The 27,146-nt window shown below is 41.2% G+C and overlaps 1 protein-coding gene across 1 annotated transcript in view; it reads left to right on the forward strand.

Moving 5' to 3' along the window:
* The window catches only part of glra3 (glycine receptor, alpha 3), a 154,734-nt gene that overhangs the window by 86,199 nt on the left and 41,389 nt on the right, over positions 1 to 27,146 (forward strand). Inside the window, exons 4-5 of the mRNA XM_048594971.1 lie at positions 4,853 to 5,076; positions 12,765 to 12,847. Coding sequence (XP_048450928.1) covers positions 4,853 to 5,076; positions 12,765 to 12,847 — 307 coding nt within the window. The remainder of the gene's footprint in view (positions 1 to 4,852; positions 5,077 to 12,764; positions 12,848 to 27,146) is intronic.

Raw genomic sequence — 27,146 nt, forward strand, 5'->3', positions numbered from 1 at the left:
TGGCTTGGAGGGAAACTTGCAGGTGGTGGTGTTCCCATGTATCTGCTGCCCTTGTCCTTCTAGATGGAAGTGGTCATGTGTTTGGAAGTCAATATGGATAAATTACCAGCAGCAGATATCAAATGCTGGACATAGCATGGATCCCTTTGTACCCAATTCCACATTACCGTTGCCCTACCTGGCAATCCACACCCAGCAGGCAAAGGAGGAAATTAAAATTCCAGACAATACCAGAAATTCAGACGACACTACCTGCAAATACATATATTCTGTCATTTATTGTTACAGAGGAGAGGTTGACTCCTCTCTGATAATAAAAACTGAAACATCCAGAGAAGCTCACCTCACCTCGTAATCTGTTAAAGGAGTAGTTAAATGAAAGAAATCCCTGATCTTCACTTTATAATCAACAAGTAACTTTTTTTTATCTAACTCTAATGGTTAACAAATTAACATAACTACTAATAAACCAAACAATTCCCCTCTAACTACTACCTATTCCTGAATAAAACAAAATTCTAATGGTATGCTGTTCCAATAGATGTAAGATCCACTTATAAAAACCAAATTAATTTTAAAAAATCTTAATCTCTCAAAATTACAGCCAGGAAAAATCTTCTGGAATGTTCTTTCCCTTCTCCACTGTCCTCCAGTCAGGAATGCATTTAAGGTTCTTGCGAAGATTTGTAGCCTGGGTTGTGGATGAGATTGTTGGCTTGCTCGCCGAGCTGGCTGGTTATCGTACACATGTTTCGTCACCATGATAAGTAACATCATCAGTGCATCCTCCGATGAAGAGACGTTATTCTACTCTGCTTAGAATTTATATAATCTGGTCTGTTAAGTTGGGTTGTGTCATTTCCAGTTCATTTTTGCATGGGTTTGTGAATGGGCCTTCCTCCATTGAATTTTTGTGTCAGGAATATTAGCTAAGACTGTCGTATTGCCTTTATTTTGATGGTGCTTACTCTGAGATATTTGAGATTTCTATGCAAGCCAGAGATTTTCTCTTTCCTTAGAGCTGATGACTGTTGAGAGCTATTCTCTTAATAGATGTCAGTTTGTTCTCACACCGATTTTCAAATGTCCTCTTCTTTTATACCCTTGATGACCTATTAATTTCTTACAGTAATATTGGTCCAAGATTGTCAAAACCATCAAATTTAAATTTAGTTGGTCTTTGGTATCTAGGGCATGGTTTAAATTAATTGGCTAAATTCAAAAGCCTGTTGTCTTGATAAAAATGCTATTTTGCCTGCTAACAGTATAGCCGTTCTGATCAAATGTCTCAATTTCAAGAACTCTCTGTGCATCTTTTGCTGCCTGCAGACAATTTTTAAAATCTCCAAGCCTAGAAAAATGCATCAACTTTTAAAGGGACAACACGTTCCTCCCCGCTATCATTTTACAAATAAATTCTAATGCCCTGCCTTCCAATTCACAAGTAGTGTACCCAACTTCACAAAATTATCTTCTTAAACATGTGAAATTACACATGGTTTTCAATACTAAAGCTTATAACAAACTCATTTCGTCTGGAAACTTTCAAAAATAGCTAAATCTGTCTGTGAATGTAGGGAATAGTGTTATGCCCTGACCATCTACCATGTAATATCCTCAAAGTGGTTCTCCCTTATCTACACCACATGTTCCTTCTTCAGATATTTTCTAATAAAGCTGTTCAAAGATGTTAGGACATACCTCTGGAGCCTAGTGTCCTGATCCAGAGGTAGGGTCACTCCCACTGCACCATAAGTTTGTGCTTTATAACTTTGTCAAAAAAAAACTCAAATATATTGGTTACACCTGATTTCCATGTGAAAGATGTTAGATTTATTTGCAGAATATATAATGATGGCATAACAACTCAATTTTAATAGCTTGCAGAGATTTGGCTGGACATCTGGTTTGTGATGCAGAGCGATGCCAATAGCATGGGTTCAAATGGCAATACAGTTTTAAGTGATGCTGAAATTATAGGTGGTAGCGTTCCCATACGTCTGCTACTTTTGTCCTAGATGGTAGAAGTTCAGTGTTTGAAAGGTGTTGCTAATGGAGCCTTGATGTTTGGCAGAGAAATCTGGTGAGGCTTATCTTGATATCTGAAGTTTTCACTCCATCTTTGACAAGCTGTGCAGTTTCTTGCCAGTTACAGGAAGTTATTGCTTGTTAATCACCTCATTAACAGACCAACTCACCTCATTGATATCCAAATTTCTCACCTACCAAACAGGTTAACCATCGAGAACACTTGTCATGGAAACCAGACTGTGTACCTGGCGAGTTCAGCTCACCACTTGCTTTGAAGGGCTTCCATTTTGCACATTACAAAACAGTTTCCCAGCAGCATAATCGATAAGGACCAGCGGTCTTTGTCCACAAACATTGTTTCTAAACCCTTGCAACCATCTTGACATCTCTCTTGTAGAGAATTGCCTGGCAGGGTGCACCACCACTAGCAACGAAAGGCTGCAGCAAAGACATGTTGTGAGCAGGCACAGGAACTCAGGTCACAATCAGCTGCACCTTTGGGCTGCTCATTTGCTCTCTTATCGCTCGTTCACTTAATGCCTACCTGCATCATGTCTTGCCATGCCATGCCATGCCAGAAAGTGAGTAGGAGCCAGTCCTCAGTCCAGTCAAAGTGGGGGTAGGTTCAGTCAGGGGATTTCAGTTGCACAGTTTTCTGCAGTGGGACATAGGCACAGTCCGCACATAGTCCAGAGGCCTGGCAACCATCAGTCATCTGCTTGGGATACTCACAGTCAGGGGTATCTGTCTGACTTCAGTCCAGAGACTGGGCAGTGGTCAGTTTTGTGGGGCCATTGCAAGTCATCAGGGGAATGATGTACCCCTGCCAGGGAGCTACAAATACAGCAGTCAGGGGCATGCTCAGTCATGTCCAGGTGCTGCCCAAAGGTTGCCAGAGGTCTGAGGTGAGTATACTTCTAGGAGTCCATCTCTTGGCCATTCAGGAAGGTCCAAAGGAAGCCCATACTGGCAGCAGAAAGAGGATCATCCATTTTGATAGGAATAACAGCAAGATGGACTATTATTTAAATAGTGAAAAACTGCAGCATCCTGCTGTGCAGAGGGACCTGGGAGTTCTTGTGTGTGAATCACAAAACGTTGGTTTGCATGTGCAACAGATAATTAAAAGGGCAAATGGAATATTGTCCTTCATTGCTAGAGGGATGGAGTTTAAAAACAGGGAGGTTATGCTGCGGCTGTATAGGGTGCTGGTGAGGCTACACATGGAGTACTGTGTACAGTTTTGTTCTCCTTACTTGAGAAAGGATGTACCGGCACTGGAGGGGATGAAGAGGAGGTCACTAGGTTGATTTCCAAGTTGAGAAGATTTGTTTATGAGGAGAGATTGAGTAAGCTGGGACAATATTTATTGGAATTTAGGAAAATGAGGGGGTGATCTTATAGAAACATATAAAATTATGATGGGAATAGATAAGAAAGAAGCAGGGAGGTTGTTTCCACTGGCAGGTGAAACTAGAACTAGGGGGCATAGCCACAAAGTAAGAGGGAGCCGATGTAGGACTGAGTTGAGGAGGAACTTCTTCACCCAAAGGGTTGTGAATCTGTGGAATTCCCTGCCCAGTGAAGCAGTTGAAGCTACCTCATTGAATGTTTTTAAGCTAAAGATCAATAGATGTTTGAACAGTAAAGGAATTAAGGGTTATAGTGAGAGGACAGGCAAGTGGAGCAGAGTCCTTGAAAAGATCAGCCATGATCTTATTGAATGGTAGAGCAGGTTCGATGGGCCAGATGGCCTACCCCCATTCCTATTTCTTATGTTCTTAGCAATACCAAGGGTGGGGGGGGAGAGGAGGTAGTGGTGGTAGGTTGGGGGAGAGTCCAACCTGGAGAGCAAGCAGAGCCACTGGTAGAAGAAGTTGCGAGGATCCAGGTATATGCAGCTAGACAGAAAAGCATTGAAAGTCTTGGTATGCTACAGGATGGGGAAGGGGAGATTAGTGGCAGTGACAACTACTATGATTTCCTCAGTACAGATAAACAGGGTGGGTGTCATTGAGGCGTAATGGTGGGGTTCGTAAGGAGGCGAAGACATTTCATTGTGGGCAAAGTTGAATGTCTCCCCGTCGGGGGGAGTGGGGAAGTGGAGACAAGAGGATTTGATCTTGGCACCAACTCCACTTTCCTAGCGAGCTGTTCCACATAATTAGTATGTGCAGCAAGACCCTGCTGGTGACAGAATAATGACTGATCAATTCATGTTTTTGTCCTTGAACAGTGCTATGCTATCTTGGCGTGGTCAAGCAAGTGGCTGAATGGGCATCTTATTGTCCTAACCTTGACAGAGTAGCATCTTTGAGGACATCAGAGCACACCCGTATTACAGGGTTACCAAAGTTATGGCCTCAACTTTCAAAAGTGGGACTTCAACTCATGTCATCATGTTTTAAAATCAAGTGACTGGGGTGTGGGGAATTGATTTAAGGTACGGGGTAAAAAGTTTAGAGGGGATGTAAGGAATATTGTTTTCACCCAGATGGTGTTTGGAATCTGGAGCTCACTGTCTGTAAGGATGGTAAAATTAGAATCCCTCATAACATTTAAGAAGCATTTAGATGTGCACTTGCAGTTTCAAGGCATACAAGGCTATGGGCCAAGTGCTAGAATATAGGATTAGAATAATCAAGTGGTTGTTTTCTGACCAGTATAGACTCAATGGATCGAAGGGTCTTTATCTGTGCTGTCAACCTCTATGACTCTATGATTCGAACTTTGAACTCATGTCATGCTTCAGCTCCAAAGAGGCCATTTATTTTGAATGAAAGCCAACATATTAATCTTTTTTGTTTCTTCTTCTCTGCAGGATTACCGTTTAAACATCTTTTTGCGCCAGCAGTGGAATGACCCCAGGCTGGCATACAGTGAGTACCCAGATGATTCTTTAGACTTGGACCCATCGATGTTGGATTCAATCTGGAAACCAGATTTGTTCTTTGCAAATGAGAAAGGAGCCAACTTCCACGAGGTGACAACAGAGAACAAGCTATTGAGAATTTTTAAAAATGGGCTTGTCCTTTATTCAATAAGGTAGGCAGCCAGAGACACTGAGTGGCGGTAATGAATAGCATTGGTACCATAACTTCGATATCTGTTTGTTTCTGTCTGCCAAATGCTTTTCCTGTGAGCAATTGTTTACCTTCAGCCCAAATCAAAGCTTCATAACCACAGTATCTCCAGTTGGCAGAATGAAATTCCAGGCTGACTGAAATTAACCGCTGTTTCCACTATTCTGATAGACATGGCACCACGTCACACAGCAGGGTTGATTGCATTGTTCTTGTGTAATGTGTTGCTAAGGTTCCCAATAACCGAATTACAACTTGATTTATTTTTGCTGGAAACAAACTGAGCCCATAAACAGTGGAATCTGTGCTCACAAACTTGTCTATCCTGCTTCTCCAGTCTCATTCTCACCAATTGCACTTAATTAAAAATATTGAATTTGCCTGCTCATACATCATTGCAGTTACTCACGTAAAGGATAATGATTGAACTTAAAAACGGTCCAGAAAAATTAGGGAAGAGAGTGACAGATGGTTATTACTGCAGGCTGTAGGTTTTCAAAGATGGGTCAGGGCATCATACTCTAGGGAATCAATAAGTTCACCTAACTGCCAATCTTCAGACTTCCACTTTTTAAAAATAACTTATTGCCTTCTTGGCTTGTTTCTGCTGCTCTATATTGTGGAATTTTGCCAAAAGGCTACTCTTGGAAACTTGTGATTTTTGTCACTTCAATCAAAATATGACATGAGGTAAGGGATTTCAAACGCTTAGGAAATAAGAACAAAAGTAGACCATTCAGCCCCTCGAGGCAGCTCTGGCATTCAATTAGCTCATGGAACATCTGTTACGTTTCGAATTCCACATTCCCAACATTCCCGATATTAGTCCCTCTGCCTAACAAGAATCTGAATACTTCTGCCTTTACTCATATGACCTACGCTTTCACCCGGCATACCCAGTTGGAGCTGCTTGTTGTTGATTGGTTCGCCCTGTCTTCTGTGGCCGGGAGAGCTTACGCCAACTGGTCAAACTGATAGGACTGACAGCTCCGCCCTCCATGAAGCATTCCCAATGATTCCATGGTAATGGAGGCACTATATAAATGCTGTTATAGTACATGATAACAACAAAATCAATTGGACAGTGAAAGGTGAAAGTTGAAGGCTGACAATTTTGAAATACCAGCAACTACAAACAGAAAACTTGCAGGAATGGCAATTGGCCATTTACAATGCTAATCACCATTACCATTCGTCAGAGGGAAACATTCAGCAACAGGATGCACATAGCATCGAAAGGCACTCACCAGCTGCAGACACTTCATAGTGGGAAGCAATTTGCAATGAGAGGTGCAAAGCAACAGGAGGATATACTTAGACCATAGCTGGGAACCTTGAAAGGTTCAAATTGTGCTTTGGTCCTTGGTGATGGTTTTGAAATCCATGAGTGATTCAATCTGATTCATATTAATCTCCAGTCTGCACATCCTGTTGATAGTCCATCTGTCTGACAATCATCTGACAACCTTGGAAGCTTATTGACATGTGACTGAGGTGTATTGGAGTTCGTCTTTTTACTTGGAGCTCACGAGCTCCATCATCATATAACCCTATGGGTGCCATTTGTTTTCAAGGGAGGAGTGAAGAAAAGCCATGATTTACACTTGGATTATGTGAGCAATTATCAAAACTGGAACACAAATTTTGCTAAATCTCACAGAATTTAGGGCAGATCCTTTTCTTCATCAAGACAAAATCAAAAACAGATTGCACCAAGCAAAACATTGGTCATGAGCAGGACTCCCTCTCCACCTTGTGCTTCAAACATGACAGAACTGAGATTAAGAGCCATAGCTACAATGAATGAAGGATAATTGATTAGCCTCATATGGTTCATTTCCATTTCAATATGGAGAACCTTTTACATATTATTTAGCTGTATATTACTCTCGATATTAAAGCATAAAGGAGTAAGGAGAGAAAGTAGCATTATGGCATTAAGGTAGAGGATTGGCCATTCTTCCTGCCAATTTGACAATTTCACATTTTCCCACATTATACTCCATTTGTCAAATCTTAGCCCACTCATTTAGCTATTTATATCCCTTTGTAAGCCCTTTGTATCCTCTTCACAACTTAGTTTCTTACCTATCTTTATGTCACCAGCATCTTAGTCATTGATATAAATTGTACAAAATTGAGGACCCAACATTGATCTCAGTGGCACACCACTCATGACATTTGCCAACTAGAAAAAGATGCATTTCTGCTTGCTTTCTGCTTCCTGTTAGCCAGCTAATCTTCTATCCATGCCAATTTGTTCCCTATTACACCATAAGCTTTTATCTTCTATGATAACTTTGATGTTGCGCTTTGTCAAATGCCTTCTGTAAAACTAAACATCCACCAATTCCCCTTTGTTCACAGCACACGTTACTTCCTCAAAGAGCTCCAATAAAACAGTTGATCATAATTTCCCTTTCAGAAAACCATGTTGACTTAATCTGATTACCCTGAGTTTATCTAAGTGTCCTGCTATAATGTCTTTACCAGTAGCTTCCAATATTTTCTTTATGACAGATAATAAAATAACTGACGAGTAGTTTCCTGCTTTCTGTCCACGCTTTTGTTAAGTAAAGAAATTAAATTTGCTATTTTTCAATTTATTTGATCCTTCCCTGAATCTAGGGAATTTTGGAAATTTAAAATCAATGCCACAACTGTCTCATTAACCATGACCACATGAGCCATGAATTCATCTCTTTTACTTACCCTACGTCAATTTGCTTTTGGTTGAAGTGAAAATACAGAGTTTATTTCCCTTATAGTTCTGCTTTCAATTGAACTCTTTAACTCTTCACTGCTCATACTCTTTCAGCAGAACTTCTTTCCCCTTTCGACTGATATTGTTACCTACATGGACAATGCCTATTGGTTCCTCCCTCTCCCTCTGCAAATTCTCCTGCAGATGTCCCAAACCCTGGCACGAGGTATGCAACACTGCTTTCTGAACTCTTGCTACCAGCTGCAGAGAACTATATTTATTCCTCTGACTATACTGTCCCCCTCCTTACCACTACAACTGCAATGGCAGTAGCTTAGGGCCCAGAGTGGGGCACTTTGCCAGTTCACCACGAGGCAGTTGGTGTGCCCGGGCAGAATTCTGGTGGTAAGCGGCTTCGTGGAAGTGGCTGGGGACCCACAACGGCACCAGAGCAGGTGGTCCAGCCTGTGGCAAGATGACTGGTGAGCCCGGATAGCGGTTGACAGTGAGATGGTATGCAGATGCAAGGGGATTGAGAGATCAAACCCAACGCAGGAGAGAGATTGACCCCTCGTGGGGAAAGCCCAGCGTGGAGCAACTGCAGGCCCTTGGTTAAAGAGGGACTGTAATTTGGAACTTTTAACTTTATTTCTTATTTACTACTTTATATTGAGAAAAACTGTAATGTTGAACTATTAATTTATTTCTTTTATTTTTCTACTTTTTACCTAAGATTTTGAACCTAGGTACCTTGTATCTTGTGCCATGTATGACGACATTGTACACTTTTCACTGCACTCCTGTATCACTGTACTTGAGTACATGTAACAATAAAACCTAATTCTAAATTCTGGATTCTTCTTAACAACACTCACTTGAAGGGCTCCCTGTGCCATAGTGCCATGCTGAGGTTGCTCATGTAGTTTGCTACCTTCACTTTCATCAAATAGGCAGAACTTGCAATTCATTCAATCTAACCTGGTCTATTTGCTGCTGACAATGTGCTCTCTTCTATATTGGGGAGACACAGTGTGGACTCGGTGACCACTTTGCAGAACACTTACATTCAGTCTGTAAAAATGACCTTAAGCTTCTAGTTACCTACCGCATCCACACACCACCGTGTTCCCATGCCAACATTTCCGGCTCAGGATTGCTCTGTGTCCTCAGGATGCTTAGTGCAAACTGGAGAAACAACACCCAATCTTCCACTTGCTGTTACAGCCTTCAGGGCTCAACATGGAGTTTGACAATTTAAAAGCATGAATATCTCCTTTCACGTCTATAACCTACCCCCACACTTCAGGTCCTGTCGTGAAATGGGTTGCTTTCAGTACAGCCAACCCACTTTCAATTAATCAGTCCTCATTATCCATATTTAAATTTTTGTCTTCCCTGGCCTTATGATCAACAATCCCTTTGGCTGCCTACTTTTCTTTCCTCACTTTCTCTGTGGGCTCTGTCCCCACCTATCTGCTCATTCTTTTCCCCTGCAGCCCCCACCATCCTCAGCATAAATACTACCTTTTCCTGTTGGCTATCAGTACTGAAGAACGGTCACTGGACTTGAACATTAATTCTGTTTCTCTCACCACAGATACTGTCAGACCTGCTGAGTTTCTCCAGCAATTTCTGCTTTTGTTTCTTTCAGAGCCTGGACCCTGTAGGGCAATTACAAAGCCTGAGCCTCCTTCAGTTCTCTGTTCTCAATCCCCCTACCTGACCCACTCGCACTTAAACTCTACCAAACCTGACCACTGACTGAATCAGAAAACCTTCTGTAACCACCTCTAACTGACAAATCTATTGTATTTAAAACACAGTTTGCTTATAAATGGACCAAATAGTTATTTGTAATGATTTTGAGCCATTTTTAAGCATGCATTACCCCCTGGAAAACTTCAGGAGTTGTCAGGACAGAATGACGCAAGTGGTACATGTTGCTACCTTTCCCCTTCTCTCCTTGCTTCTGAAGGCGTACACAAAATAGTCTGAGAATGTGTTTTTTTGTTCATGGCACAGCAATCCAAGTGTAAGCCTGTGGTACAAAACCAGGGACCACAGTCTAATGAAACAAGGTAATCCACCTGGTGTTATGATGAGGAGAAACTCCTTCACACAGAGTCTGTGGAATCCCCTGCCATGACAAGGTAAAAACACTGAATGTTTTCAAGAAGTTCAATACAGTTATGAGAGCTAAAGGATACAAAGAGTATGGGGAGAAAGTGGGAACAAAGCCTTGAATTGGATGATCAGCCATGATCATATTGAATGGTGGAGAAGGCTCAAAACACCGAAAGGTATTTTTTCCAAGTTTCTAAACCGTTTTCAAGTTTGTGCTGGGTCTCCAAATGGCTTTTGTAGTTCAAGTTTCTACGCAAACGTGTTTGCCTTTTCACAACCATAAAATTTCCCATAAACACTGCAGTGTTTCAGAATTTAATTGTTTTTGCTTTATTGCATTAAGAAGTATTCTTGATGTACATAAGAGCTGTAACCTGGTGTGGGTTTATTAGTACCGCTGCAAATGTGTTTATCACAAGATAATTAGCATTAATTTATCAGCCAGCAGCCAAATTTCAAATATCAGGTAGTTAGAAAGAGTTATTTGGTATTTGAGTTATTTGGGTTAATTATCTGGTAATTTTATTTAATATGTCTTAGTCAGTCTGTTAGTAAATTTAATCATTTTAATACATCATTACCACCGTTGTGCCTATAAAAATTAATATTAAAAACCTCTTCAGGAACCACAAACAGGTGCAAGTAGTGAAAACTCTCCAGTGATTATTTCAGTCCAGGCCATGGATAGAGTATTTGTGGATTGGGAGGCCGGACATCAGAATTTGGTGTTTGTAAAATGCTAAGCGGGAAGCATAGCATGGTCCCTTTAAAGGATTGTGCTTTTTCTATGCTTGGAGATGTCTGTGAGCAGCTTGAAAATTTACAATTACAGAGAGCACCCAAATTGAAGCACTTGTATCAAAAGGCCAAGCAGTATTTTTACCAAGATAACAGGTTTTTGAATTTAGCCAAACAATTTGAACCAGGCACGCAGATACCAAAAATCAATCAAATTTGAATCTGATGACTTTGATAACCGAGGGCCAATCTGATTGTAAGAAATTGATATGTCGTCAGGGGTATAAAAGAAGAAGGCAGTTGGACAAAGACAGGAGAATTAACTGCCATCTGCCAGTATTAACAGCTCTCAGCTCTGAAGATAGAATCACTGCCTCTCACAGACTCCTATAAGTCTTAGAGAAAGCACCATCTAAATATCAAAGGTACCAACAGCACAACTGGTTAATATTCCTGACAGAGAATCAATGAAGGAGGCATTCCTGACAGAACATTCAATTGAGAAGACATAGAGCATTCCGGAAGACACATAATCGGGCTGTAATTTTGAAAGACTAAATTCTACTTCTTTAACTTTATTTTATATAAGTGGTGCTTGTATTTATTGGAGCAGCATGCTATTAGAATCTTGTTTTATTGAGGATTAGTTGGTGGTTAGATGGGTTTTATTCGGTTTGTTAATAGTTTAGTTAATTTGTTCACTGTTAGAGTTAGATAACTAATTGTTTCTCATTGATTGTAAAGTGAGTGTCAGGGGTTTATTTAGTTTAACCACTGAATGGGGTGACACAGTGGCTCAGTGGTTAGCACTGCTGCCTCACAGCGCCAGGGATCAGGGTTTGATTCCAGCCTCAGGTGACTCTCTGTGTGGAGTTTGCACATTCTCCCTGTGTCTGTGTGGGTTTCCTCCCACAGTCCAAACACATGCAGACTAGGTGGATTGGCCATGCTAAATTGCCCATAGTGTTTGGGGATGTTTAGATTAGGTGGGTTAGAGAGGAATGGGTCTGGGTGGGATGCTCTGAGGGTCAGTGTGGACTTGTTGGGCCAAAGGGCCTGTTTCCACACTGTAGGGATTCTATGATGTTGCTGAAAGGCAGGTTACACTACTTTCCGCACTCTTTTTACAAATTAAAGGGCAATATACTCCTCTTTGGGTGTTTCGGATTTAGTTCTCAGAGGGGGAGTCAACCTCTGCTTTATAACACTGTAGTTTGAACATCATCAGTATTTTATTCTAATGTGGCAGATTTTCAATCTATTAAAATCATAAAAAATATTTACCGCATTGACAGAGGTTACCTGGTCCATTGCATCCTTGCTGATTGACAAAGAGCTCACCAGCCTTATCCCAAACTTTGGATTACTTAATTAATGCGGTGGGGGTTTCTGCCTCAGCCATTCTTTCAGATGGTGAGTTCCAGCTCCCTGCCACACCTTGAGTGAAAAATGTTTTCCATTAGTGCTGCATTGGTCTCCAGGATGTGCAACACAACTGGTTCAACTGAATGAACTGTTTGGCTTTGGAACATAACTTTTCTGATGAAATCTTATTATATATTCATAAAGTGTTCTGTTGTGATAACGTTCTTCTCATATCTTCGGTTAACTAAAATCTCAGTCTTTACAACATTTTAGCGTTAGAAGAATTTTGCTTATGCAATGTGCAATATGTTAGCAATACAAACCAACTCAACCAGGACCTATTGAAACCAGTGACAAACATTATGAGTAACCATTGCACATTTCAGAGCTAAGTTGCTTTTACCTGAATTACTCATGAGGAAATGAATTATGTTATAATTTATTGCATTACTTGTATGTGCACAAAAAGCACTCTGTTCATCAGTGAATTACTAAAGCTTGCCAACTATGACTGAGAAATTTCTTTGTGTGAGCAGAGTGAAATGCCATATAAATACATTCAGCAATGCTACATTAATATTTACACCCATTGTTTATCAGGCTTGTAAAGTTCACATTTCACTTTAATGTTTCAAACTGTTTATTGAAATCATTTCATTTTGTGAACTCATTGTACACATAAAATAATATTGTCCAACATTACTGATCTAATCTTTCAGATTGACTTTAATTCTGTCATGCCCAATGGATCTGAAGAATTTCCCAATGGATGTTCAAACCTGCATAATGCAGTTGGAGAGCTGTGAGTAACCTATTCCATTATCAGGACCTTTGATTGTGTTTGATGAAATATGTTCTCTCTCTTAATGACAAATACACTGAGCCCCTTAATTTATTTCATTCTTCAGCCTGAATGTCCCATTGGCTTATTTAGCATTCTTCCAATGTCGTGTGTGGTATGTAAATGATCATACAGGGTAAACGAACACTCAAGATTTTGGTGGAGCACATTGTAACGTGCCTTTATTTTTTGCTATCTTACCACATTTCTGGCTTCCTTTTGTGAAGAAATTATAAAATGGCTTGGTAAAGCTTTTGGGTACAGGCACGATGTCACTATTTGGCCTTTCACTCAAGTGTATGGCTTGACCTTGAATATTGGCATGACATTCCGTCACAGTGGGCATCCCAGTTATTCCTGATTCTGTTCTCACTGACTTCCCGTAATTAAATACTGTTTATAATAACGAATTGAATAAGCTTTATTGTCACACGTACTCAAATAAATGTCGTCATTAAAAGTTTATGTCACCACTTACAGCACCATCTTGGGCACAAAGGTACCTGACTACAACTTCTTCAGTTACAAGATTAGTTACAGTGCAACAATGTCACCAACACATGGCGCCTTCTTAGGTACAGGCTACTGAGGTAAAATCCTTAGTTACAGAATGGAGAATTGAAGAAAGAAAGTTACATTACAGCCATACACAGTATAACCATAGGTCAGAAAAACAAGAAGCAAAGTTAAAAAGACAAATATCACATTGTCTCTCCAAGTGCTCTCTGCAGCAATATTTAGCAATGAGGATTGCAGACTCATTTCTGCTTCTATAACTTGGACAATTGCAGTTACAACCTCAATGTGATAGAATAAGAGTTCCACTGTTCCTGATGAGGTTCCAGAATTGGTCTCAATTGCATTTTTAAAGGACTTTGACAGCACTCCCACCTAAACTTAAAAGCCTACACTTGGAGGATGAGGCAGAATACATACTACCGCACCACAAAAGTGTCAGACAACCACCTTGCATGGACAAATATTATTTACTCCAAGATGCTGCCTGTGATTTACTGAGCTGGATGTCTTCATTGGTTGATCCATGTATTGATTCAATCTGTTGACTTAAGCATTGAAAATGTCTGATTCATCGTGCTTTCCCAGCGTCTCTTCTGTCCCTCTGGTATTCTGCATGTTTAGCAGTGCTAAGGCATAAGTAATAGAGGAGATAACCATTATTTTGCCACTATTACCACACTTGTATCAACCTTCCCATATTTTGGGGATATGGATGGTTTTGGGGTCTGGAAGCAACATCTAAAAACTGGAACTGTTTTGAAAATGAGCATATGTCTGTCAAGAGAATTCAAACCAGGTGAGGCAATGGCCTACTGGTATTATTGCTGGACTGTTAATCCAGAGATCAAGATAATGTTCTGGGTTTGAATCCTGCTATGGCAGATGGTGGAATTTGAATCCAATGAAAAATATCTGGAATTAAGAATCTAGTGATGTCCCTGAAACCATTGCTGATTGTCAGGAAAAACCTATCTGGTTCACTAATGTCCTTTAGGGAAGGAAACTTCCATTCTCACCTAGTCTGGCCAATGTGTGACACCAGACCCACAGCAATGTGGTTGACTCTCAACTGCCCTCTGGACAATTAGAATGGGCAACAAATGCTTCTTAGCCAGTGATGCCCACATCCCATGAATGAATAAAGGAAACCAATTTTCTATTCATATCCATCCACAACTCTCACCCGTCTCCATTTCATCTTCACCTGGCCACAGCTACCCAATTCCAGACCAACCTTCCAATACCTTTCTTCAGTCTGGACATTTATTTATCTAAGATCAACAATTTGCTGCATTAATTACTGTAGATATAGAGTATTAATATAGATAAAGTGACAGGGGTTAATATAAAGATCAACAGAGGTTCTACCCTGTTGCTTCTAATTTCATTTCCCTTGCACACTTTTGTATCTTTCCACTTCATGCAATTCCCCAATTACCTTTCAAATGATGTTACAGTCCCTGTCCCAAAAAACCACACGGCAATACATTCACACCAATTATTTCTACAATTGGCCACAATCAGTCGTCAAGCACAAACTTCATTAGTTTTGAGAAGATCCTATTTTTTTAAAAAATTGATTTGCATATCATCAAAAATTAATCATACAATAATTAAGAGCAAAACACCATATAAAATTTGACTGTAAAATTTGAATTTTAAAGCTAATGTATTCATCGAAAAATTATGGGTTGATTTTTACATGAATGATATTGTCAAGGGGTTGGCATTATTCTTGTGGTCCCAAGCTAGTCCCTAAACTACAAAATGGGACACAAATACTTTACTTGGCTATGCATTTCTTTACAGAATACAACATTATTATGTCCACTTTCTACCCACTTTCATAGTATTTTGGGCAGGTTAGCTTAGTTGACCAGATGGCCAGTTTGTGATGCTAACAGTGTAGGTTCATTCCCTGCACCAGCTGAGGTTCTGTGAAGGACTCTCCTTCTCAATCTCTCCCCTTGCCTGAGGTATGGTGACCCTCAGTTTAAATCACCACCAGTCATCTCAAGAGAGAGAGCAGCTTAACCGTCTTTAGTCCAGTATTTTAGTAGTCCCTCTCTATACCATTTTAAATAAACCAGTGAAACTAAATAAAGCAAAATTATGATGCGATAGCTTCTTAAAGGGACTGATCTCTCTTTATACTATTTGGATAAACCAATAAAAACAATTAAGGCAAATTATATCAAGTTAATCAGGTGATAGTCTCTTAAAGAGACAATCCTTCTTTATAAGTGCTCGAATTGTTTAACTTAACTGTCTTCCCCCTGTGTATCATAACTAGCATCCAATTAATATATTGAACAAAAATTCCCTCTTGCGATGTTGTGGTAGTGCCCCTACCTCTGAACAGAGAGGCATGAGTTCAATTCGCAACTACTCCAGAGGTGTATAATAACATCATTAAACAGGTTGATTAGAAGAATAGGATAGCAGTTATGAACACTCAGTTTGGGACAATACAAAATCTGGTTTATATTTTGGATAGCTAGGTGCATCCCCTGATGTGTCAGTTGCCCCAGCCTGTTGTGATGGCCTGGACAGTCTATCCTGCAGTTGCATAGCCTCTTGTGATGCAGTGGTAGGCCCATGTTCTAGTCCTATCTGCTGCAGAGCTGTGTTGTAACATCTCTGAAGCGATTGATGGGGAAAATATTTAGGTTAGGTTGGATAGGTTGTGTGGTTTAGTTTGAGTCCGAGCATGGTGGGGGGGGGTCAGGCCAATAGATTTTCTGGGTATGGTTGTGCTTTCTGAGGGAGCACTGTGACTTGGGTTGTGAACTGTGGCAAAGCCAGTAGAACATCAATTCCAGCCACTCTCATTTTACACACAGATCTTTCATTGACAATGCCTCCTATCTGCTAGCTTTTATCGAGGATTATACGAAGGGGTTCAGAAGGATGAGTGTGGTAAAGGGTCGGCTGATGAACCTTAATCGCTAATCAAAAATAAAATGATTTCTGCATGAAGTATTTGAAGAATTATGAAACTTTCAGACAAGATCAACTTTACCTGGCTGCATTGAAAATGCTTCTCCAGTACAGTTACAACACTGGCATTTACCCGACAATGTGGAAAATTGCCTGTGTATGCCCTTTCACAAAAACCAGGTCAAATCTAAACCGGCCAATTACTCCCCATCGGTCTACTCTTGATCATCAGTAAAGTGATGGAAGGTGTCATCAACAGCGCTATCAATCAGCATCTGCTCAGCAATAACCTGCTCAGTGATGCATAGTTTGGGTTCCACCAGGTCCACTCAGCTCCAGACCGCATTACGGCCTTGGTTCAAACATGGACAATAGAGCTAAATTCTGGAGATGACATGAGAATAACAGCCCTTGACACCAAGGCTGCATTCAACCGAATGTGGCATCCTGGAGCTCCAGCAAATGAGTAATGGGCAAGTGCAAATCAATGGGCAAATGCAATGTTAGAATTAATTTCAAAAGGGTTAGAAAACAAGAGCTGACATGTACTACTGAGGCTGTATAAGGCTCATGTTAGACCACATTTGGAATATTGTACATAGTTTTGGGACCCATATTTAAGGAAGGATGTGCTGGCATTGGAGAGGCTCCAGAGGAAGTTTACAAGAATAATCCCAGGTAGGAAGGGCATATAAGGAGTGGTTGTGGACTCTGGATCAATACTCTATGGAGTTTGGAAGGATGAGGGGGGACCTGATTGAAGCTTACAGAATGCTGAGAGGTTTAGTTAGAGTGGAAATAGAGAGGATGTTTTCACTACTAGGACAGAATTGGACTTAAAGGCAGAGTTTCAGAGTGAAGAGGATGACCCTTTGGAACTGAGATGAGGAGGAATTTCTTCAGCCAGTGGGTGGTGAATCTGTGGAAATCATTGCCACAGAGGGCTGTGGAGGCCAAGTCATTGAGTGTATTTAAGAAAGTGATAGATAGTAAGGAGATCAAAGATGATGGGAAGAAGGCAGGGGAATGGGGTTGGGAAATGTAGGAGCAATTCATTCGAAGGCAATAAGTTTCAGGGGAGAGTAGGGTTCAGGCACGTGATAGTTTATTCAAGCATTTACTGGTGTCATGTAAGAAGAGGCCAGAGATTACCCAAAATCTCGTTTCACTGTTAGGGCTCAATTGCTCCCATAATCTTTGAGTCAGATTGGGAGAGAAGTCAATGACACTCTAATTTTCCCAGTGGGATACAGCATCTTTATACAGGGCGAAGGTGGCAGTGTGCTGCCTTCTTGAACAGCTGCAGTGCATTTAGTTTATGTAGACCCATAATACTGCAAGGGAAGGAGTCCAGAGATTCTGACCCAGTGACGCTGAAGGAATATTTCCAACTCAGAATAATGAATGGCATAGAAAGGAACTTGCAGGTTTTGCTATTCCTATGTGTCTGCTGCCGTTGTCCTACTAGGCGGAAACGGTCATCAGTTTAGCAGGTATTGCAGAAGAAACCTTGGCAAATTTCTGCAGTACATATTGTAGACAGCGCATACTGATTCTCCTGAGAGTTGGTGATAAAGTGACTGAAAATTTGTGAATGACTTGCCAATCAAGCAGGCTTTGTCCTGGATAATGTCAAGGTCCTGGAGTGTTGTTCGAACTACACCCATCCGTGCAACTGGGGAGTATTCCAGCATATTCTTGATTATGATTAGGTTTTGGGATGACAGGAGGTGAGTTACTCTTGGCAGTATTCCTAGCCTCTGACCTGCTGTCGCAGGCACTGTATTTATGTAGCTTTTCCATTTCAATTTCTGGTCAGTGGTAACACCAAGGATGTGATAGTCAGGGATTTCATGATGGTAATGCCATTGAACATCAAGGGATAATAGTTAGATTGACTCTTGTTGGAGATGGTCATTGCCAGGAATTTTTGTAGTGCAAATGTTAATTGTGACTTTTTATCCCAAGCCTGGATATTGTCCAGGTCTATCTGCATGCGAGCATGGACTGCTTAAGTATCCGTGACATCATGAACATTGTATAATCATTAGTGAAAATCCCAACTTCTTCCTAATGATGGAGGCAAAGTTAAAGATGAAGCAACTGAAGATGGTTAGGCCAAGGACACTACCCTGAGGAACCCATTACGGAGATGTTCTGGAGCTGAGATGATGGACCTCCAACAACCACAACCATCTTCCTATGTGTCAGGTGTGACCAACCAGTGGGCCTCCTACTGATTCCCATTGATTCCAGTTTTGCTAGGCCTCCTTTATTCCACACTCAGTCAAATGCAGCCTTGATGTCAAGGATAGTCACTTCCACGTCACCTCTGGAGTTCAGCTGTTCTGTTCATGATTGAGCCAAGTTTACTGTAAGGCCAGGAGCTGGGTGGTCAAACTGAGCATCCATGAGCAGATTTTTGCTGACCAAATGCTGTTTGACAGCACTGCTGATAACATCTGGATGACTACTGATGATTGAGGGTAGACTGAAGGGGACAGTAATTCGCTTGTGTGGATTTATCCTGCTTTTGCGTAGAAGACATACATGGGTAAATTTCCAAATTATCAGTGTTCTGGTTGTAGTTTACTGTAAAGTGTAGCTAGAGGTGTATTAAGTTATGGTTTTTCAGGACTATTGCAGGAGTGTGGTCAGAGTCCATAGCCTTTTCATAATCCATTGCCTACAATCATTTCTTGATGTCATATGGACTGAATCAATTTAGCTGAAGACTCGTATCTGTAATATTGGGGATCACTGGAAGAGACCGGGATGAATCTTCCAAGGAGCACTTCTGGCTGAAGTTTAGTGCGAATGCCCCAGCCTTATCTTTTTCACTGATGTGTTGGTTGGCCATTGCTGAAGCTGCATCTGCAGGGAAAAGGTGTCTCAATGGCAGGCACTCTCGGAGAGATGTCAATGGGTTTGATGTAGCTGGGGCCAGGAAGCAGAGTTTTTCTGGGCTCCAGACAAAGAGCTGATCTTCCCACATTTTCCCTCCTGGCAGCTTGGCAGCAGGGGTATTTGGCTCAACAGCGTGCCATGCCACTTTGCCAGTTCTCCAACCTACCATCCCATCTCCAAAGTCCCTGCAAAATTCTAGTTTATATCTTAATATAGGATCACTGGCATGCTCAACATGCATTGTATAGCCCCAGTCATGTGAAATACAAAGAAGAATTAATTTAAGAAATATGTTTCGCTCAAACAGTAGAAAGTCTTACCAACTGCCTTGGTCCAGGCATGTTTTCAACAAAATTATTTTATTCCATTTAGCTGTCAGCATTTTCACTGTTCAAAAAGCAGCACATATGCAAATCTTCAGAGTGTGGATTAATATTTCATAGACAATTCAGTGGATTTTATTACATTATGTTATTCTGCTGTGAAAGAACTTACCAGCAGGTCTTTCAGACGGAATAACTACATATTAAATTTCAAAAACTGCAGGTTATTAATTAGGACGTTTGGTAGCCTGGAACTCATCAACGAGCCCTTGGCAAAGAGGCTGGGAGAGAGATTTCATTCTTGGATTTCGAAACCATCCTTCTCCCTGACCTCATGCATGAAAAGAGATTCTTTTTGTATCTGTTAAAATAATAACACATGACAGGCAGCTCCAGCCTCTTTCAAAACCACTTTCTTTGTCTGGTTGATGTATGGAGCAGTAGCCTGTGGCTTGATGTTAGACACTCAGGCGAGAGGCAGGGTTTGAGATGAATGTGCATGAATACCAGACTCTTGTTACTCTGAGATTTATTTCTGACACCAGCACCTGCCAAACAATGTTTAACTACCAATGTGTAGGGGAAAGAGTTAAAACAAGCAGAAGAATGAAAATCTCAGCTTTCTCTCATCAACTACTGAAATTCTATATTTTGCAATCAGTTCAGGAAGGAAGCATTTAGTTTGCACCTGATCAAGTTCCTTAGAAATGTTTCTAAATAGCTCAAGCACTTGAATTATTTTGAACCATATTGCCAGTTGACACACAGGGGAATGTTGCTATATTTTCTTGGGGAGGTGCAGATGAATATTGTCCTAAATATTAGATTCAATCACGGGATTCAGCCTTGATTATAAAGCCTCATTGTCCATCCCTAATTATCCTTGAGCACGTGGTGGTGAGCTGCCATCTTGAACCATTGCAGTCTACAAGGGGGTAGGAATTTTGACAGAGTGACCATGAAGGAATAACAAATGTACTTCCAAGTCAGGATAGTGAATGGCTTGGAGGGGAAGTTGCAAGTGATGATGTTCCCATGAATCTACTGCCCCTGTCCTTTGAGATGATAGCAGTTAGGATTTGGAAGGCATTGTCTAAGAATCCTTAGTGAGTTGCTGCAGTGCGTCTTGTGGGTGGTATCCACTATGACTGAATGTTTGTGAATGTGGTGATAATCAAATGGGTTGCTTCATCCTGGATGGTGTAGAGCTTCTTGAGTGTTGTTGGAGCTACACTCATCCAGGCAAGTGGGGTATTCCATCGCACTCCTTACTTGTGCCTTATAGATGGTGGACTGGCTTTGGGGAATCAGGAGGTGTGTTATTCACAGCGGAATTCCTAGCTCTGACTTGCTTTTGCAGCTAAGATATTTATATGGCTATCTCCAGTTCAATGGTAACTCCCAGGATTCGTGATGGCAACACCATTGAATGTCAAGGGCCAATGGATCCATTTTCTCTTCTGACAATGATCATCTTCCTGGCAATTGCACATCACAAATGCTCCACAGCTGTTGAAGCATTCTGTGAATGCATAGGTTTTACTGTGTTGCTTGAGCTCTCTCTACCTGTGCTCATACTAGGACCAATCCTGACATCAATCTGACACAATCAGAATGACACTAGACTTATATACTGACATCTCGGGTAACGCTCTGTGGATGTGGGTTCAATTTCCACCACAGCAGCTAGTGGAATTCAAATTCAATTAGTAAAGTTTAGAATTGAAAGCTGGCCTCAAAAGCTGTGACCACGAAGCTAATATCAATTGTCATAAGAATTTATATGGTCCACTAGTGTCCTTTAGTGAAGAAAATCTGCTGTTCTTAACCAGTCTGGTCTATAGTTGACTCCAGACCAGGAGCAATGTAGTCGAATCTTAACTTCCCCCTGAAACAGCAGAGCAAAACAATCTGTTCAAGGGTTAATCATCCTTGACCATCGCTATACAAAAAATCAAAGACACCTACCACTCCATCCCTTGCCTGCGTTTTGGAAAATCAGATCACTGTGCTGCTCCTCCCGGCTTACAAGCAGAAATTGAAGCATGAGGACCAGTACAGAAAGTAGCACAGTGTCAGTGTGAGGCAACGAAATGGTTTCAACGGAACTGCTTAAGGCCAGTGGACTGGTTCATATTCAAGAACTCAGTGGCCAACCGAAATTTTTATGCCACTACTGTTACAGACTTCATCAGCAAAAGTGCAGAAGACTGCGTGCCGAAGAAGCTAATCTGAACTTTCCCCAACTGGAAATCATTGGTGAACCAAGAAATTCACTCCCTACTGAAGTCCAGATCTGAGGTGTTCAAGACAGATGACCCTGACCTATTGAGACAATACCAAACTAAGCTTGAGACACACACCAACCACACCCACATCCATTGTTTGTGGCAAGATTTACATGACATAACAGGCTACAGAGCAAGATTGAACAGAATCACGGGCAACAATACATCCCTACCTGATGAGCTCAATGCTATCGACGATCGCTTTGAACAGAAGATCAGTGAAACAATGTAACCTGTACCAACAGTCTCCGATGTACTTGTACCCACAGTAACCACTGCACATGTCAGATCGGCCTTCTCAAGAGTGAACCCATGCAAAGTGACTGACCCAGATGGAGACCCTGGCTGTGCACTCAGATCCTGCATGGAACAGCTGGTGGGACTATTTGCAGACATCTTTAACCTCTCCTTACTACCATGTGAGGTTCCCACCTGCTTCAAGAAGACCACTGTTATCCCAGTGCCAAGCAAAAATCAAGCAGCGTGCCTCAATGACTACTGCCCGTTGGCTCTGATCTCCTTCAATTTGAAGTCCTTTGAGAGGTTAGTCATGGCTCACATCAACTCCAGCCTCCCAGACTGCTTTGATCCTTTACAATTCGCCTACTGGCACAACAGATCCACAACAGATGCCATCTCCCTCACCCTACACTCACCCCTGGAACATCTGGATAACAAGAACACCTACGTCAGAGTCCTCTTTATTGACTACAGTTCCACGTTCAGCACCATAATTCCAAACTCCTCTCTAAACTCCAAGACCTAGGTCTCGGTTCCCCCTTCTATACTTGGATCCTTGACTTCCTGACCCATTTGGGGTGGCATGGTGGATCAGTCGTTAGCTCTGTTGCCTCACAGCACTAGGGGCCCAGGTTCAATTCCAGCCCCGGGTGACTGTCTGTGTGGAGTTTGCATGTTCTCCCTGCGTCTGCGTGAGTTTCCTCCCACAGTCCAAAGATGTCCAGGATAGGTGGATTAACCATGCTAAATTGCCCAGGGATGTTTGGGTTAGACATGGGAAATGCAGGGATAGGGGAATGGGTCTGGATGGGATACTCTTTGGAGGGGCAGTGTGGAATTGTTGGGCTGAATGGCCTGTTTCCACACTGTAGGGAATCTATGATCTATGATATACCACAATCAGTAAGAATAGGTGACAACACCTCCTCCACCATGATCCTCAACACCACTTAAGAGCTGCTTCACTTTTCTTCTGAGCTGAAAGAGTTGGGAGAAGGGAGTGTCACACTCCAAGGTTAGGATTGTTATTGCTCACTAACTATACAGTGGGGTAATAAAGAATCATTCCTCACCTGAGTTGTTATTCTGTAATGAGAGAACAGCCTTATGGTCCTCTGGGTCTATGGCAACTTTATTCTGACTAAAATGGGTACCAAGCTTCTTCTTGCTAAGTCCAAATACAACTGTTCCTTTTAGCCTGGTGTACAGACAGATGTCATGCAACATCTTAAGAATTAAAACCAAATAGGGATGAAAAGCTGAGAACAATCACACACATACAAATTGTCCTGTCTCAATACTAATCATGCTGAAGTATATTATTTCAAGCTGCAGCAGCAATTGCAAATTGGATGGATATGTCCAATTTTAATTCCACAAAAACAAGTCAATAACCCTCTGAGTGCAGACTGTTCAGTTTGATACAGGATGGCTAACTTGCTACCTTGAATCAAACCAAAATTGAGAGCTACTTCCAATGTAAGTCTTACAAGTCCTTCTTCATGTATCATGCTGAGACAAAAATGTGCTGTGTCGCCTGCATGTTTAAGAGTGAGTTGATTGACCGAGTGCAATGTGGACAAGTCACATGTTTGCTATGATTCTTTAATTATTCTTTCATGAAATTAAGTTAGATTTAGATTTAGATTTAGATTTTAGATTTAGATTTTACTGCCATGCATATTCAAGTACAGAAGTACTGGAGGACAGTGAAAAGTGTATAATGTCACCATACACTGTGCCATCTTAGATACAAAAAACTTAGGTACAAAGTAGTAAAGGAAAGATAGTTTAAAAAGTCAAGAATTACCTTTATAGAATAAGTAGAAAAGAAATAAGGGAATATTTAACATTAATGCTCTTCTCAATGTAAACCAGAAAAATAAAGGAATAAAGTTATAAGTTCAACAGTCTTTGAGTCCTCTACTTATCTTGCTCTCCGGGAGACCTCAGCCACCTGTTCTCAACACTACCACCGCAGATACCTGGGGCCTTCCCTTATCACTCACTCTTCCCGCGATGCCATCGCTACTGCTGCTGGAGCTGCCACCTCCCCAATCTCCTCCTGCTGCCTCCGGATCATGCCCGGTCAGGGCACATGTAGAATTTCTCTCGTTTTGAGCAGTATGACGTTTGTTTTGAAGCTGTGTAACTGGTTAAAGCTCTTTTCACATTCAAGTGAACTGAAAGAGACTGATGAAGGGTCTAGGCCCAAAACGTCAGCCTTTCTGCTCCTATGATGCTGCTTGGCCTGCTGTGTTCATCCAGCTCTGCACCTTGTTGTCTTGAAAGAGACTCAGTCTCGTTTGTATGCTTCAACTCTGTGATTTTCCAGTCACACCGATGGTAGAAATGTTATAGCCAGGACTGCATAGACAAACAGTTCCCATTATGAAGTCAAAGACCAATGATACTGAGAATTCTAATCTACTTGTTCGAACAACCTGAGAGTAATAACACCCTCCGTGATTTTTCCACACGTATGTCCCAGTGGACTGCCAGCATTGGCACTTCCGATGGTATGACCTAAAAGCATTGGAGCGTCAATTTAACTGGAGAATTTGGCCCGATTTCTGAAGGGGGACAGGTCGCTAAAGTGAGTTATCTCATACTCATCAGGACAAATGCAAAAATGCCAAGTTTCAAATGATCACCATAATTTATACCACAGGAGAAAAAGACTCGTAATTCAAAACTACCACACAAAGGTAAATAGCTAGTAATACTTGGAAATGAACATACTGGTGCTCTATCATGCAGTATACAAGATGAGACAGATGAGAATATGGAATTTGTAAGTTTTACACTTGATCTCCATTGCAGACAGTGTAGATAATAGCATAAAGGGATCATCATGAGCTACTAGTATTATTGCTGGACTGTTAATTCTGAGACCCAGATCATGTTCTGGGGACCCGCGTTCAAATCTTGCCATGGCAGATGGTGAAACTTGAATTCAATAAAACAAATCTGGAATTAAGAGTATAATGATGACCATGAATCCATTGTTCATTGTTGGAAAAACCCATCTAGTTCACGAATGACCTTTAGGGAAGGAAACTGCCATCCTTACCTGGTCTTGCCTACATGTGACTCCAGAACCATAGCAATGTGGTGACTCTTAACAATTAGGGATGGGCAATAAACGCTGCCTAGCCACTGACACCCTCATCCTGTGAATGAATAAAGAAAATAAAATTACAAAGGGATATTAATGGACTAAGCGAATGGGTACAATTGTGGAAGGTGGAGTTCCATGTAAGCAAATGTATGTTTATCTATTTTGGACTGTAAAATGGTACATCAGGTAACTTTCAAGGTGGTATGAAGTTAAATACATTGGATATTCAAAGAGACTTGGCCTTCATGTGCATAGATATTTAAAATGTTATAACAAATGCAGAAAATCATCAAAAATGCTAGCCTTTATATCTAAAGGACTGGAAATTGTGCTGCAGTTATACAAAACCCTGGTTAGGACCTCACTTGGAGTGAGCAGATCTGGGCTCCACAACTTAAGGAGTAAAATGTGGGTTTACGAGAATGATACCTGGACTTCAGGGGTTAAGTTATGAGGAGATATTATACAAATTAGGCCTGTTTTCTCTACAATTTAGAAGGTTAAGGAGTGATTTGAATGAAGTCCTCAAGATATTAACAGGGAAAGAAAGGATAGATAAAGGTAAAGTATTTCCACTGGTTTGGGGATTCTAGTACTAGGGGCCACAGTCTGAGACAAAAACGGAACTTGATGGAAAAGCTCAGCAGGTCTAGCAGCAACTGTGGAGACAAATCAGAGTTAATGTTTCGGGCCCAGTTACCCTTTTTCAGAAATCTTCTTCAAAGTTCTGAAGATGGGTCTCTAGATCCGAAACATTAATTCTGATTTTTCCCCACTAATGCTACCAGAACTGCGAGCTTTTCCAGCAATTTCTGCTTTCGTTTCTGATTTCCAGCATCCACAGTTCTTTCAGTTTTTTTTATTTGGCATAATTTGAGAATTAGGGTCAGACTATTCAGCAGAGCTGATAGGAAGCACTTCTACACGCAAAGGGTGGTTGATGTTTGGAACTCTCTTCCACAAATGGCAGTGGATGCTGAATGAGTTGTTTATTTAAAATCTGAGAGAGATTTTTTTGTTAAACGGAGATATTAAGGGATATGTACCGTAGGCAGGTGGATGCTATTAGGTCACAGATCAGCCATGACCTTATTGAATGGTGGAACAGGCTCAAGGGGCTGAATGGCCTACTCCTGTTCCTATGTTCCTAAGTTCCTTCAAGGCTGATAATTCAAAAAAAGGGCCCAAGGCTTGAACATATTTAATTTGTTTACGAAGAACAGGTCACATGCGTATGAATATATGCCACATTTAGAGAGTATAAATGAGGCAAATTATGAGCTCAGCTGATTATCTTAAATTGCCTGCTCGCATAGAATTTCATTAACAACCAATTTAAAATCATCTGTCAGGTCCACAACGCAGTTCACCTGCACTTGCTAGCATCAACCTATATTTATAGACAAGGACTGATACTCTATCAGAAAAAAAGTACATGACTTTGATATAGACAAATGTCGGGGTGAATAGTTGCCCATTGCATTCTCCATGGCAACCCGTCAACCAATGAGAATCAACTTGCCAGCTAATCAGCAACCTTTTCACGTGTTGCATTGACAGTTACTTGCTATGTGGTTGAGCATACCTGTCTTTGTATTGATGGGTGTCGAGACAAGGCAGCAGGTTACTTGTTGTTCAGAAAGAGTCAGGTTCTGTAACTTTCAGGGTTGTGGGCTGCTTAGGTATGATCTGTACTCTTCCAATTACAAACAGCAGGAGAAACATGTTTTCTGATTCAATCATGGAATAGAATCCCTACAGTGTGGAAACAGGCCCTTTGGCCCAACAAGTCCACACTGACCCTCCGAGCATCTACTCAAACCCATCCCCCACCTAATGTACAAATCCCTGAACACTACAGACAATTTAACATGACCAATCCACCTCACCTGCGCATCTTTGGACTGTGGGAGGAAACCGGA

The sequence above is a fragment of the Rhincodon typus genome, chromosome 3, assembly GCF_021869965.1.
Source record: "Rhincodon typus isolate 14 chromosome 3, sRhiTyp1.1, whole genome shotgun sequence".
In the NCBI taxonomy this organism is placed as follows: domain Eukaryota; kingdom Metazoa; phylum Chordata; class Chondrichthyes; order Orectolobiformes; family Rhincodontidae; genus Rhincodon; species Rhincodon typus.